Source organism: Pseudonaja textilis, chromosome 4 (assembly GCF_049901715.1).
Source record: "Pseudonaja textilis isolate UNSWEBS1 chromosome 4, rPseTex1.2, whole genome shotgun sequence".
NCBI lineage: Eukaryota > Metazoa > Chordata > Lepidosauria > Squamata > Elapidae > Pseudonaja > Pseudonaja textilis.
Window position 1 is genome coordinate 75102670 of NC_141993.1, and position 13326 is coordinate 75115995.

The 13326-nt window shown below is 35.1% G+C and overlaps 1 protein-coding gene across 2 annotated transcripts in view; it reads right to left on the reverse strand.

Annotated features, from left to right (window-relative positions):
• Positions 1-13326, reverse strand: part of ZBBX (zinc finger B-box domain containing) — a 44541-nt gene that overhangs the window by 17584 nt on the left and 13631 nt on the right. For both annotated transcript variants that reach the window (XM_026705697.2, XM_087933395.1), the window contains exons 7-12: positions 12444-12539; positions 7242-7421; positions 5845-6025; positions 4186-4306; positions 2549-2721; positions 330-433 (exon numbers count right to left, since the gene is read on the reverse strand). In XM_026705697.2, the coding sequence (XP_026561482.2) occupies positions 330-433; positions 2549-2721; positions 4186-4306; positions 5845-6025; positions 7242-7421; positions 12444-12539 (855 nt within the window). The remainder of the gene's footprint in view (positions 1-329; positions 434-2548; positions 2722-4185; positions 4307-5844; positions 6026-7241; positions 7422-12443; positions 12540-13326) is intronic.

Here is a 13326-nt window from a genome sequence, read left to right on the forward strand (position 1 = left end):
TGGATGCAACAAACATGAATTTGGAAAAATTTCAGTAGACCATGGAGAACAGGAGGGCTTGGCATGCTAGGGTTTATGATGTCCAGAAAAGCTGGACAGAAAAGTTAGCAACTGAACAACAACAACAACAACAACAACTTACTATACATGTCCTACTTGATATTGCTGTGGCCACAGCACACAGATGTGACTTAGTTAAATAGGTTGTTAAATAATTAACATAAAACTACATGCAAGAAGATATTATACACTTTTGTAATATCTAAATGACCCAATTAACATATAAGTGACCAAATTAAAAGAGAACTAACCAGGCATTATATACTCACATCATCAAGGATCTTGATTTTCAAAGAAGGCTCAGAGCTTTTAAAAACAGTAACAGGCTCTTCTTGTTCGGAAACATCTGCCCAATACTTTTTAATTTCTATAGCTGGAAATAAAAAATTAATTTTTGCAATCACCGTGAGTTATTTGTAAAAAATAATAAAGGCGGGTTATAAACAAATAAATAGAATTAAATAAATACTATGGATTAAATATGTATCTTGATATGAAAACAGCTGTGTTACTTAGCCACTTATTAGGAGACAAACCAATATTCCAATGCATGGAGCTTTTTAGTTTAGTTTAGTTTAGTTTATTGTCATTGCACCTCGTACAACAAAATCAAACACCATCTTCAGTGCACTTCATGACCATGAAAATAAACACAAACACACATCCTTCACACTCCACACATTGAACTGACAACCCACAACACTGCACCAACACTGCACTATACAGTAGAATTCAAAAGAGCTACTGCCCTGGGATAGAAGCTGTTTTTCAGCCTATTTGTGCTTGTTTTTAATATTCTGTACCGTCTGCCAAACGGTAATAGTTCAAAAAAAGGGTTCCCAGGATGAGATGGATCTTTGAGAATGTTTTGAACTTTCTTAAGGCAGCGGGAGCTATAAAGCTCTTCCAAAGAGGGCAGAGGGCAACCAATGATCTTCTGGGCAATGCCATTAACCTTCTGGAGTGCTTTTCTATCTGCCACTGTGCAATTGGCAAACTGTACAAAGGTACTTTTGAGTTCTGGTACACAAAAAAGGCAGGACATAATTTTAATGAAAACAACACTTTCTAGGTAAAATACCAACTGGTAATATTAAATTAATAACAAGGGTTTTTGTTTGTTTATTTTGGGGGGTTAAAATAGTAGGAATTGCATTAAACCGTGGCAGTATCTGAAGAACAATGTTTTGCTGGACATCCAAAATTCTGTCTCTCTTTTCCCTTTGGTGAGACGGATTCTCAGAAGACTCTGGCAGGCTTTTGATTATGTAAAAGGGGAAGAAAAGTATTTTCCTTCATTTTCTATCCTTACAAAGCATATAGGTAATGTGACTAGATCCCTAGCTCTCCATTCAGCAGAGGGCAGTAAAGTGCAGTCCTGCAGCTTTCTCTTAATTGAAAGGATTTGGGATGAAAAAAGAGATCAGCTAGTTTTTCTGCTGATTTTTTTCTTTAGCTAGGCTTCCAAATGAAGGCAGATTCTGCCTTTGTCTCTGCGTTGTTAAGGGGCAAAGAAAAACAAAGACTCTCATAAAATAATATAATACTGCTGGCCTTAAATGCAAGCTACTCAATGCAAGAAGCCTTGTGAATAAAATACCTGAATTTCTCCTCTTACTAAATATGGCTAAATTTGACATCGTATTTGTCTGTGAAACATAGCTCAACGAATCTCTCCCTGACTCCATTACCACATTAAGAGACTATCATGTTTACTGATCAGATCGTGAAATCCGTAGAGGAGGTGGTGTTGCTATCTTCTATAAAAAGTCCTTACATCTAAAAACTATCCAAGTTACCCAGGATCTTGCTCTTCCTGAGACCACCATCTGTGAACTATTTTTAAATATCACATTTCAGTTCTTACTATGTTACAGAGCCCCTGATTATGACATCGAACATGTAAACAAGCTAAATTCACTACTAACATGGGCAACATCCTGCCCACACGCTTGTATCTTTCTTGGTGACTTCAATCTACCTCATATTAACTGGACCCTAAACGAATGTACAACTGAACCCATACATGCAACCTTCTACAATGCTGTTACAAATCTGGGACTGGAACAACTAGTAACCAACAATACTAGACTTAACATCTGCCTCGATCTCATCTTCTGCAATAGTTTGAATTTAATTTACGGAATACAAACTAAAGAACCCTTTTCCAACAGTGACCACAATATGATTGACTTTTGTCTCAACATACTCCCGCACAAAAAATTCATCACAATGATGTAATCCCCAATTATAACTTCAAAAAAGGCAACTATGATCTTATAGACAACGATCTCTCATCCCTTGATTGGCAATTTAAAATGAAATTGAAGGGTTTGATATACAATATCTGGTTGTATTTAAACATTCCCTTGAGACATGCTGGAGTCAACTAATACCTCATTTCACTTCCTCCAAGGCTAATTTACTAATTGAATTCTTGAAATGGTTTTGACTTAGACGAACAGTGATGTATGAAAAGTCAACTAACCTATTTCACAAGCGTTCATTATGTCTTCTTCCTCCTCTTCTTCCTCTTTCTCTTTCTCCTCCTCTTCTTTTTCCTTATCTCTGTTCCAAGTATCAGGAATTTCATTTGACAATGATTCCTTCAGTTTTAGTTCATCCATTATAATGTTATATGACAACTGATCAACTAGACCTCTAGAAATGAAAACAAGGAAGATAGTGCTTTAAAAGTTTCATCTATTGCTCTTAATAGGATTGTAAAAAAACATGCACATAATCCTTTGGTGGACTCAGTGATAACTGCTGGAATACCGGTAGATGTTTTGGTCAAGATACTATAACTAATTTCAGTACCTGATCAAGCGGGTGTACATGGAGTTGACCTTGAAGTCACAGATTGCAGAGAATGCAGTTGCTTACCTTTCTGCTTTATTTGAATGGTTTTGTCCTCATCCTGATTGGCTGGGAGTCTAGGTCTGTTTTTATTGGTCTTCGGGGTGCTATGTTCTTGATTGGCTGGCAACATTGTGTTTTGTGCATTGGGGTTTCTTAGTGCAGCTTGGTTTCTTGTGAATGGCCGATAATTATTTATTAGGAAGCTAGATTTTATTTGGGTAGCTGGCTGGGGCATGTTTGGGGTGGGGGTATTGGGGGGATCTGTTTGTGTTTAGGTGTTTGCCTGGATTGTGGAAGTAATAGAACCATTCTATACTGCACTAGTAAGGCCACACCTGGCATACTACATCCAGTTCTGGTCACTATGATACCAAAAAAAGATTCTGAAAGCCCTAAGAAGAATACAGAGAAGAACAATAAAGATAATAAGGGGTCTGGAGGCTAAATGGTACAATGAATGGTTAAGGGAACAAGATATATTTAGCCTAGCAAAAAGAAGGGTTAGGGTGACATGATAGCCGTCTTCAAAAACCCAGAGGGCTGTCATAGAGAAGAGGGGTTGATTTATTATCCAAGCATCTGAAGGACAGGAAGCAATTGGTGAAAACTAGTCTGAGAAATATCCAATCTCTCAGGCTAAACTTCCTGACAGTGAGAACAATTAGACAGTGGGCATCTTGCATCCCAGAGTTGTGGGAGCTCCACTGCTAGTGGTATTCCAAGGTCCTTTACAGTCCTATGATTCTCTTCCATTAGCTTTTTGGGGAGGTGAACACTTTTTAAAGATTTAATGCTTCTTTGGGTATTTTAATATACTGTTGTAAGCCCATAGAATGTTTTGAGGAGGATACAAATAACTATAATAATAAACAATTTGTAGTAAAACAATATTTGGTTCTAAGCATCTACAGCTGAGATACACTGAAGTGTAGTCCACTGTTTTCCAGTTCTCATCAACATTTTATCACAAGTAACTGAATAATTCAAGTTCAATAGCAAACAATAACTGTTTATGATGCTAACATTCATTCCAATTATTTTATTCTGTTGATGAAGAATCTGAAATCTATTGCAATTGCTTGCTAACTGAATAACTGTTAATAAAAAAAGACCTTGGTGTTTATTACTGTAATTCATTTCTAATCAGCATTTAGAATAAACTATCCTTCTGCAAAGCAATACTTTAAATTATCATTATATAGTTTGATTCATTTGAAAATGCAGTTTCCCTCACATATTGCAGCAATCCAGTCAATACAATACCTTCTATGCTTCTTAATTAATAATCTTTCCATATAGTTCAAGCTATCTTCTTTGAATTCAATTTCAATGGACTTCTTCATAATTGGAGGGCTCGTCTGCACCTGACATGTATCTGAATTTTCTATAACAAGAGAAAATTCTTAGCTATTATTTTAGCATACGAAGGTACCAATTTTGCCTGCTTATAATTTTGTAAAAAAATATTAAAAGTTTTAAAGAGAAGATAAAAACTAACAAAAACTAGTATAAAGAAAGAAAAAAGTAAAGAAAAAAGAACAAGACAAAGGTCCTGGGAAAAAGAATAAAAAGAAATAGAAGTAGATCAAATTTTCTCTGAAGCAAATATGAGTTACAAGGTTATTTCTTACTCTACAGTGACAAAAACAAAAGGTCACTTTCTCCTATTATCTAGGGTTTTTTTTTAACCTTATCATCAAAATCATCATCAAGTGCATTTTTTCCTGGTATATGCAAAAAGTCTGTAAGGGGTTTCCAGTCAGTCATAAATATAGTTAATGTCTTTTCTCTAATCAAGGAAGTCAATTTATCCATGTCTGCAAGTTCTATCATCTTCACTAACCATTCCTCCATTATTGAGTAATGTTGAACCTTTTCAGTTTTGAGCATATAATGAATTTGCAGCAGTTGACCCATATGCGTGTATGTGTGTGTGTATGTGTGTGTGTGTGTGTGTGTACATGTGGACCTCAACTTATAACAGTTAATTTAGTGTTTGAAGTTACAACAGCACTGAAAAAAGTGACTGTTTTTCACATTTACGACTGTTCCAGCATCCCCATGGTCATGTGATCAAAATTCAGACACTTGGCAATTGATTCATATTTATGACAATGTCCCAGGGACATTTGATCACCTTTTGTAATCTTCTGACAAGCAAAATCAATGTAGAAGCCAAATTCTCTTCAAGAGCCATATTCCTAACTGAACAACTGCAGTGATTTACCTAACAACTGATATGTGAATGGGACAAAACTCATTTAACAACTGTTACACTAGCAACAAATGCTTCTTTCCTAGCTTGTCTGTCCATGAGATCCAAAAGAAAAGGCTCTGGTTTCAATTATACTTTATAGTCGTTAAAAATATTCTGAATTAGTGTATGCATTTCTATCCATTTTTTCCTGGTTTTATTACTTACCTACCAAACATAACAGAATGTTCATTTGTGTTTATCTGATTGTCAATATTCACTGTAGAATAATAACAGAATCTGTGGAATATTTAAATAAAATCCTTCAAAAGTAATCCGGAATATTAATATTCACTAGAATAACATGCAACTCATAAAATCAATACTGCCACGATCATAAGCTCTTTTCACAGAAATTCCATTAAGGCTTGGTAAACAAGCTCCCTGTGGCCCCAGGAAGAATAGCAGCACAGAGGTACTGATTTTTTTTTTAAAAGGTGAAACAGTAAAATGGCTGATTAAATATGTGAATGGTAATTTTGCATTGCATACAAAAAGAGAAAGACAGAAAAACAAGCATAGCACTTGAAGAACACGGGGCAATTTGTTACTGTTTTCATGTCCAGGAAAAGATGCAACCATCTCCTACTTTTAGATTAAAAATAATGTCGAACTTTTATGCTGGTTTTTCAAAAAGTTTTGCTGTACAAAACAAACACAGCCAATACCTGACCCAACCTGGCAGGAACGTTCTTCTTTACTTTTCTGGGAACAATTTCCACTTCTCCACTGATTGAGAGCTTCTTGAAAAGACTTTGCAGACTCTTTTTCATCAAAGGTGCCTTGCAGAAAAAATCCACCATTTTGAATCTCAGCCCAGTCCTCGGTAGAAGATACTGTAGAATGTTTCTGAATTAATTGAAAAATTAACTTGAATTAAATGAATTTAGTTGTTTTTGAGTACATCACCCAGGTATAAAACAGGTTCTGTGCAGCATTTAAAATCATGCTTCGCAGAGTACCCTGGCACAAGTAAAATTCCTGTTTTCAAAATACTGCAGCAATACATTCCTTTTGAATTTGGCACAGCTGCTTCAAGGAGTTTTCCAAATTATCTCTAACTACATACATGAACACAGCTGCTTTGCCAGGAAAATTGTTTTTGAATGCACAGATGACCAGAGATCTTTCAAGGAAGTTCTCACTTTTTTCTTTCAAAGGGCACAGCTACTGGGTTCAAAGAGGGAGGCATCACTAGTGCCAATGTATTTCATTAATGCTTGGCATAGCCATAATATTGGGCCACTTCTCTCATCCTTAACAACACACATGCAAATAATATGTAAGGTACCACAGGTAGTCCTTGACTTACTACTATAGTTGGAACTAGAACTTTTGCTGCTAAGCAAGGTGGTTGTTAAGTGAGTCATGCTCAATTTTATGATCTTTTTGCCATAGTTATTAAACAAATCTCTACAGTTAAGTGATTCATGTTATCATTAAGCAAATCTGGCATCCCTCACTCACTTTACTTATCAGAAGTTTGCTGGGAAAGTCAAAAATGACAATCACATAACCCTGAAATACTGCAACTGTTATAAATACTTGCCATTTGCCAAGCACCCAAAATTGTTGATATGACCCTAGGAATGCTGAGACAGACATAAGCGTGAGGACAAGTTGTAAGTCACTTTCTTTCCGTACTATCCAATCTTCAAATGTTCACTATGCAAATGATTGTAAATTGAGGACTACCTTTATTCACATGTTATAATGCAATGACAAAATTAACACAGGAAAGGAACCAAACATGTGAAACATTATATGCAATTTCCCAAATTTAACAGATAAAACTTTAGAGAAAAAAAATGGAATTTTTTTCCAGGATAACCCTGAAGCATGGATTTTAAAAAAATAGGAAAATATTACATATTAACTCAAATAGCTAATATTATTCAACAGTCCAACAACAAATAGAAAAGCAAGTTATTTTCTTTCAAGAATTTTCCCCAAGTTGCTTTGATTGGACTACATCCTGAATAAGTAAATTTTGGTTATGATTATGTCATAGAAGTGTCTCTACTTTTACGATCACAACTTTCTGGCTTCAAACATCATAGACTACCTCAGTATTATCTGCTGGTATTTTTGGTGAAGGTGGAGGAACAGCAACCATATCCTCTACTGCATTGGTCACTTTTTTTCCCTGTCCATTATTTATGAAGTCATTAGTCTCCAATGGATTGGTAGTTCTCAGGAACTGCTGTGCAGCTTCCAGTTTTCCAACTGGGATACGTGCTTTTCCCTATGGACAAAAAAATCATATATTAAACTCAAAACAAATACAAAAAAACTTTGTATCCCTGTATAATCAATGATGACTATAGACACCCTATTCTGAAGATATCAGGCAAAGAAGAAGTTTACAGATTAATATTTGGTTGTTCTCATTTCATTTGCCTGCATTGTTATCTACATGGTCATTTCTTCCTATCTCTGGATCCTTTCTAGATAATTGGCCTTGTCATTCAGTTATTGTCCAGGGTTTCAACCATTTCCTAACATTTCCATTTTTCCCCCTTCCTTAACACATTAAGATGGCTGCCTAATGCTCATTGACACAATTAACTAGGGTATATGAAAGTTATCTGTTAGCTCTCGCCTCGCATTCAGGAGGCTGCAATTATTTCTCTTTCTGGGTGCAGAGAGAAAATATCTGCTACAAACTCGGCATAGGCATCAGGAAGGGCATCCAGCCAGTAAATGTTCAGCTCCATTCAGTCGCCCTGATTTCACCCCGATGCTAAGTGGTGTGGTGTGGTGGCCTAGAGGCGGAGCTTTAACCTCATATTAAGGAGGTAGTGAGTTCAATCCTTTGCACATATGGGTGCAAAGAAAAAATATCTGCTGCAAACTGCATAGGCATCAGGAAGGGCATCCGGCCAGTAAATGCTCAGCTCCATTCAATTTCCCCTACTCCATACTGATGCAAAGGATTAAAGGTTGTTTTTTAAAAAAGTACAATATTGTTTAGCCTAGGCTGCTTAAATTCACAACATACAGCAAATAATTAAGATTAAGCAAGGCAAAATACAAATCTATCAATAAAAAGCAAGTAATTTAAATATTAAGAATTAAAAGGTACTATTCATTTTAATGTTACAGAGATTATTCTCTGTAATAGAAATAGATAGTATAAGTAAAATTATTATATAAAACAAACAGAAAGATTCAAGTTAATATTTACCCCAAAATACATCATTATAAATAAACATTCCTGTATTAAAGAACTACATATGTTGTGTATCAGCTCTGGCAATGTGGTTTTGAGCTTTTTATTCAAAGAAAACAATACAATTTGCTCTGCTTAACCAAGAAGTAACTAATTGAATCTAATAAGCAAGGGAAAGTGGGAGCATAAATGGCCTATACTCTATAAAACAGAAGGTCAGAAACATGAATACACAGAAAGCAGCTAGTAACACAAGCACCATTATTTTAAAGCATTAAACATTTTAGGGGGGGAAATCTAATTATAAAAATTGCTAATGTTTTATCCTAAAATTGGAGAATATTTAAGGTTATTCTAGTGACACTACACTAGAATAACCTTAGTTATTCTTACTAGTTTTTGCAGCATACCCCTTGCAAATTATATATCTGAACCACTAGAATTCTTAATTCCATGTTTTGAATAAATTCTTCAAATTACTAACAATTAGAACCAAGAGTCCAAATATCACAATATATAAATTCACTAAGACATCTGTAAGGGTTAATGAAGATGCTTTAATATTATAAACAACCAGTTTAATTCCACTGCTTTTTATATTCAATATTGGACTTTCTCTACTGGGTGGTGTTTGGATTCTGTCTCTGTACTGTATATACAATTTTCTCTCATTTTTTGCTAGTTGCAAGGAGGCACCTTTAACTGCTCTTTGAATATTTGGTTTTGCAATAAAGAGCAGGTGACTGCATGCCAATCCTAAATCATGCAACTGTGGCTTCTGGATAAACTTGTTCAAGTCAGAATTATTTCTGTAAAAAGAAAAATATCAGGAATAAGAAAGAATGGCCAACTTTATTGTGAAGCAAGTCAAAGGAAAAGGATCAGTTACAAAAATATATTTCATTTTGGAACAAAGCATGTTTAAAGCTGCCAGTTGGTAGATAGCAAAAGAAAGAAGTCTATGAAAAAAGGATTTGAGTTCCTAACTTCAGCATCCTATGGGCAAAAAGGGAAAAAATAAATTATTATAACAAAAACAATTCAAATGTACTGGTTTCAAAAATATTATATGTATCCTGATGTATACTTTTTTCATTATAAAAGACACAGCTAGTTTGAGATTATAACATTAAGCCATAATGTGGCTTGCTTTTAAGTTAGTGCCTTTTATAAATCTAATATGGCTTTGTATAATGGATAAACCAAGCCAATAGGTTCTGTTCATGTTTTTTTTTAAATTCTGCTGTAGCAATATATATGAACGAAGCGATATTAATTGCTTGCTCTAAGCTCACCTTTTTCATCCTTTCCTTGTTTATCCATAAACGTTAATTCTTTCTTACAAAAAACTAATCCCCAATTCATACTGTTCTAGCTTCCAAAACATCTTCATTAGAAGTAGAACAATTCAATTTGTTTACATTTTATTGAATTTTGTAGTATTGGTCCTACCTATTCTAACTCAAAAATAACCCTCCATATTTGACCAGTTATAGGTAAATTAAGAGAGGCCCAGTTTGTTTTCTTATTTCAAATGTCTTCTTTACTAATCCAATTTTACAAAATCGGGCCAATACTATAAAATACATAAGTCAACCATGAATTATGAGAAGAGGTATCGTTTTTTCTATTTATCCAGAAACTATCAGCAGGCATTTTGATTAATTTATCATGTAGCGCCAATTGTGTCAACTCTCAGTGACCACATATGTAGATTTTTCCCATTATTATCTGTTCCTAATCTGGTCTTTCAGATCTTCTAATAGTGCAACCACTGAGTCCATCAACCTTGCTGCTGGTTGTTCTCATCTTGTCTTCTCTTCTACCTTATTTCTGGCAGTGTAGTATCTTTTCACATTCTTTTCTATGAATTTCTTTTTAATTGATTCCACAGTTCTTCTTGTTCAGGACTTCAGAGCAATTTCTGATGTTCTCCTTGAAAATGATGGGTATACGCTCAAAATAATGTGGTGGAGGCTGGTTGGTTTTCTTCTTCTTTAGCTTAACTCAACCTTACACATGAAAAGTTCATGATCTGTTCCAGATGGCACTTAGCCATGTCTTTGATGCTATAATTGAGATTTTTCATCTTCTTTTAGCAAGAATATAGTCAATTTTATTTCTATATATTCCACCTGACAACATGCATAGGGCATCATTTTGGTTGTTTGAAGACAGTATTAGCTATGAAGAAACCCCTGGAGTGGGAGAATTGAAAAGTTTATCTCCTACTTCATTTTGGCTTCCTCAGCTATTCCGTTACATTTTCCTCTTTAATGTTTCCAACTTTGGCATTTCAATCTTGAATCACAAACACAACATCTTGCTTGCATTTTCTGTCAATTTCAAATTGAAGATAATCATAAAATTCATCAACCTCCTCTTCTTCAGAGCTATGCAGTGTGGATACAGCATAAACTTGAATGATTGTTATATTTAAAAAGTTGTTCATAAAGTCTGATATTATTGAGTCATTGGTTGCATTGTATTCAAGAACTGTTGTAGCTATATCGATTCTAGCTATAAAAACAATACTACTGCTTGTTTTTCATGTCCTGAGTAATAAGTGAAGCGACCTTCTGACTAAGTGTTCAATCCCAGTCTTTCTCAATTCGATGAAGCTTAAGATGTCAATTTGTGGCCATTTCATCTTTCATTGTGCTAAGCTTTCCTGTGCTTATGCTTCTTACATTCCATGTCCCTTTGCATTACATGTCCCTCAGAATTTTTTTTTCCTGTATGGCAACTAGACATTCCAACTAGCCACACCCTAAACACCATTATCCTCAGCTCGTCCTCAGAAGCATGCTGAGTGTTAAACAACCTGAAGGCATTATTATTGGAAGCCCTTTTATATTTATGTGATTTTCTTTGTAAAAATACAGGAGTGGTTGTCATTGCTTTCTCCCATGGAGTATGAATTGATGCCTTTATCACTAAAGTGATCATCTGCCTCTGACATCTTCCTGTATTGGTGCACCAATATATCTTTGCTTTAGCCTGGGCAATTGGAAAATATTTGTACCCTGGGTCACCTTACTGGGAAACTAAGTTTTTTGCATTCTCTGCCAATGTTCTTTGCTCCCAAGAACAGCCCTACCCACTGCAGTCATGATCAATCAGCACAGCAGGACTTGGGAGGGGCCACTTTTAAATGACTAGTTTTGATTAATACACAAAATATATCTCCACTCACTTTACATTACATATATTAAATCAACCGTACTAAAGACTACTTAGATGTGATAATATTTGGAATCATATGCGAACGGCTAACATGTATGTGCTTCCAAGCAGATAACCAATCCACTAGGATGAATGGTGGAGATAATTAAGTGAGAAGGACCCAAATGACTGGCTTTGTTCCCATAGCTCTATCTTCCAAATGGTACTGTGGGGAAAGCAATTTTCCCATGCCATTATGGCAGCAGGAATATATAAGGCAGCATAAGATATGGTGAAGGAAAACTCTGTAAAGATCAAGAGTGTTTTCTCTGAAGGCAAGGCCAGCTGCAACCAACCGAATAGTTCAGTTACACAAAATGAATGCTTTCATTAGACAAGAAAAGATACAAAAATGGGCGTGATCTCTACTTCTTTTATATATAAAGTGATATATTCCTAATGAGAATATGTTTATTGCTTTCAATCAGGCAGCCTCGAAGCTTCCAAGTAAAATATGGCTTCCAAGGCTGACAAAGGCTGCTTGCTGTGCCATAGTACTCATGTGACCAGATTACTGCATAAATGCACTTATCCTGTAAAAACGTCATAGCCATTACAAGCTATCAGCAGATAATGATAATTATTTGCATTATCCGAACAGAGTTATGGACTTTAAACACAATTCTCTACCCAGAATTTTAAGTATGTATTCTTACTCATTTCTTATTCATTTAGGGCTGTTTCTACATAATAACATTGGTAAGAGAAAATGGAGGGTAAGAACATCAACCTGCCAAAATGATTTCTACACATCACAGATAAAACTGCTCCTAAATTTGTCTTGATGGTTGTTTGTGCATGTATTTAGTGGTAATATGCCTTCTATGAAGAGTTTGCAATGATTACACAAGGCTTTCCAAAGAAATATACCTGCAAAGAAGTTGTTCTGTGGAGTTTCAGTGCTCCCTTCTGGTGTATTCTGGCAAAGCAACTAGGACAATAATCTTCTCCACATTCTAAACACACCTTGTAGGGAGAAAAAAAGGAAATTAAAATGCAAATATCTTCAACACATACCTTTGTGATCCTAAAATACTTTGCAGTTTACCTGATTGTACTTATAGTTCCCTAAATAAGAAAACATCTTCAAAGAAATATCCAGTAAAAAGCCAGGTGCTAGGTACTTGTGAAGCCACTGAGCTATTTGAAGTGAGGAAGGGGTTATACTGCGAGGGCACTAATCTTTCTTTTTTTCTACAAGAGAACTATATCCTTTTGCAGTCACCAGAATTGTTTTTAGCTTCAAAAACTGAGTAATAAAAAAAAATCACCCTTTGAGACAATGAAGCCCTCCAGTGGCTTATGAGATTTATGTACCATAAAGATGCTAATGAAGTATTTTTTTAAAAAATTTAAGTAACTCGAGGCAATAAAAATACATATTACTCCTTTAGCCTATTTTCCTCACAACCACAAACCTGTAAGGTGAGCTTGGGCTGAGAGCAGGTGGCCCAAAATCATCCAGCCCAGCATCATGCCTAAGGTGGATCTGATTTGATTTAATTGCCAGAGAATTATAAATATATTATTCTATCTAAGATTCTTTAAAAAATCATTGCATTTTAGCTTGTTGTGTATGAATTTTTCCAAATGGACCAACTATTCCATGTCACTAATGTCTGTGATTTAACCAAATAAATATTTGTTTGAAAAAAATAACAGCTTTATATTCTGAAAAAAAATGCTCACAGATACAGTATGAATTAGGTTTGTTTGTTTTAAATACATTTCACAGGCCATTTTCACAAATGAA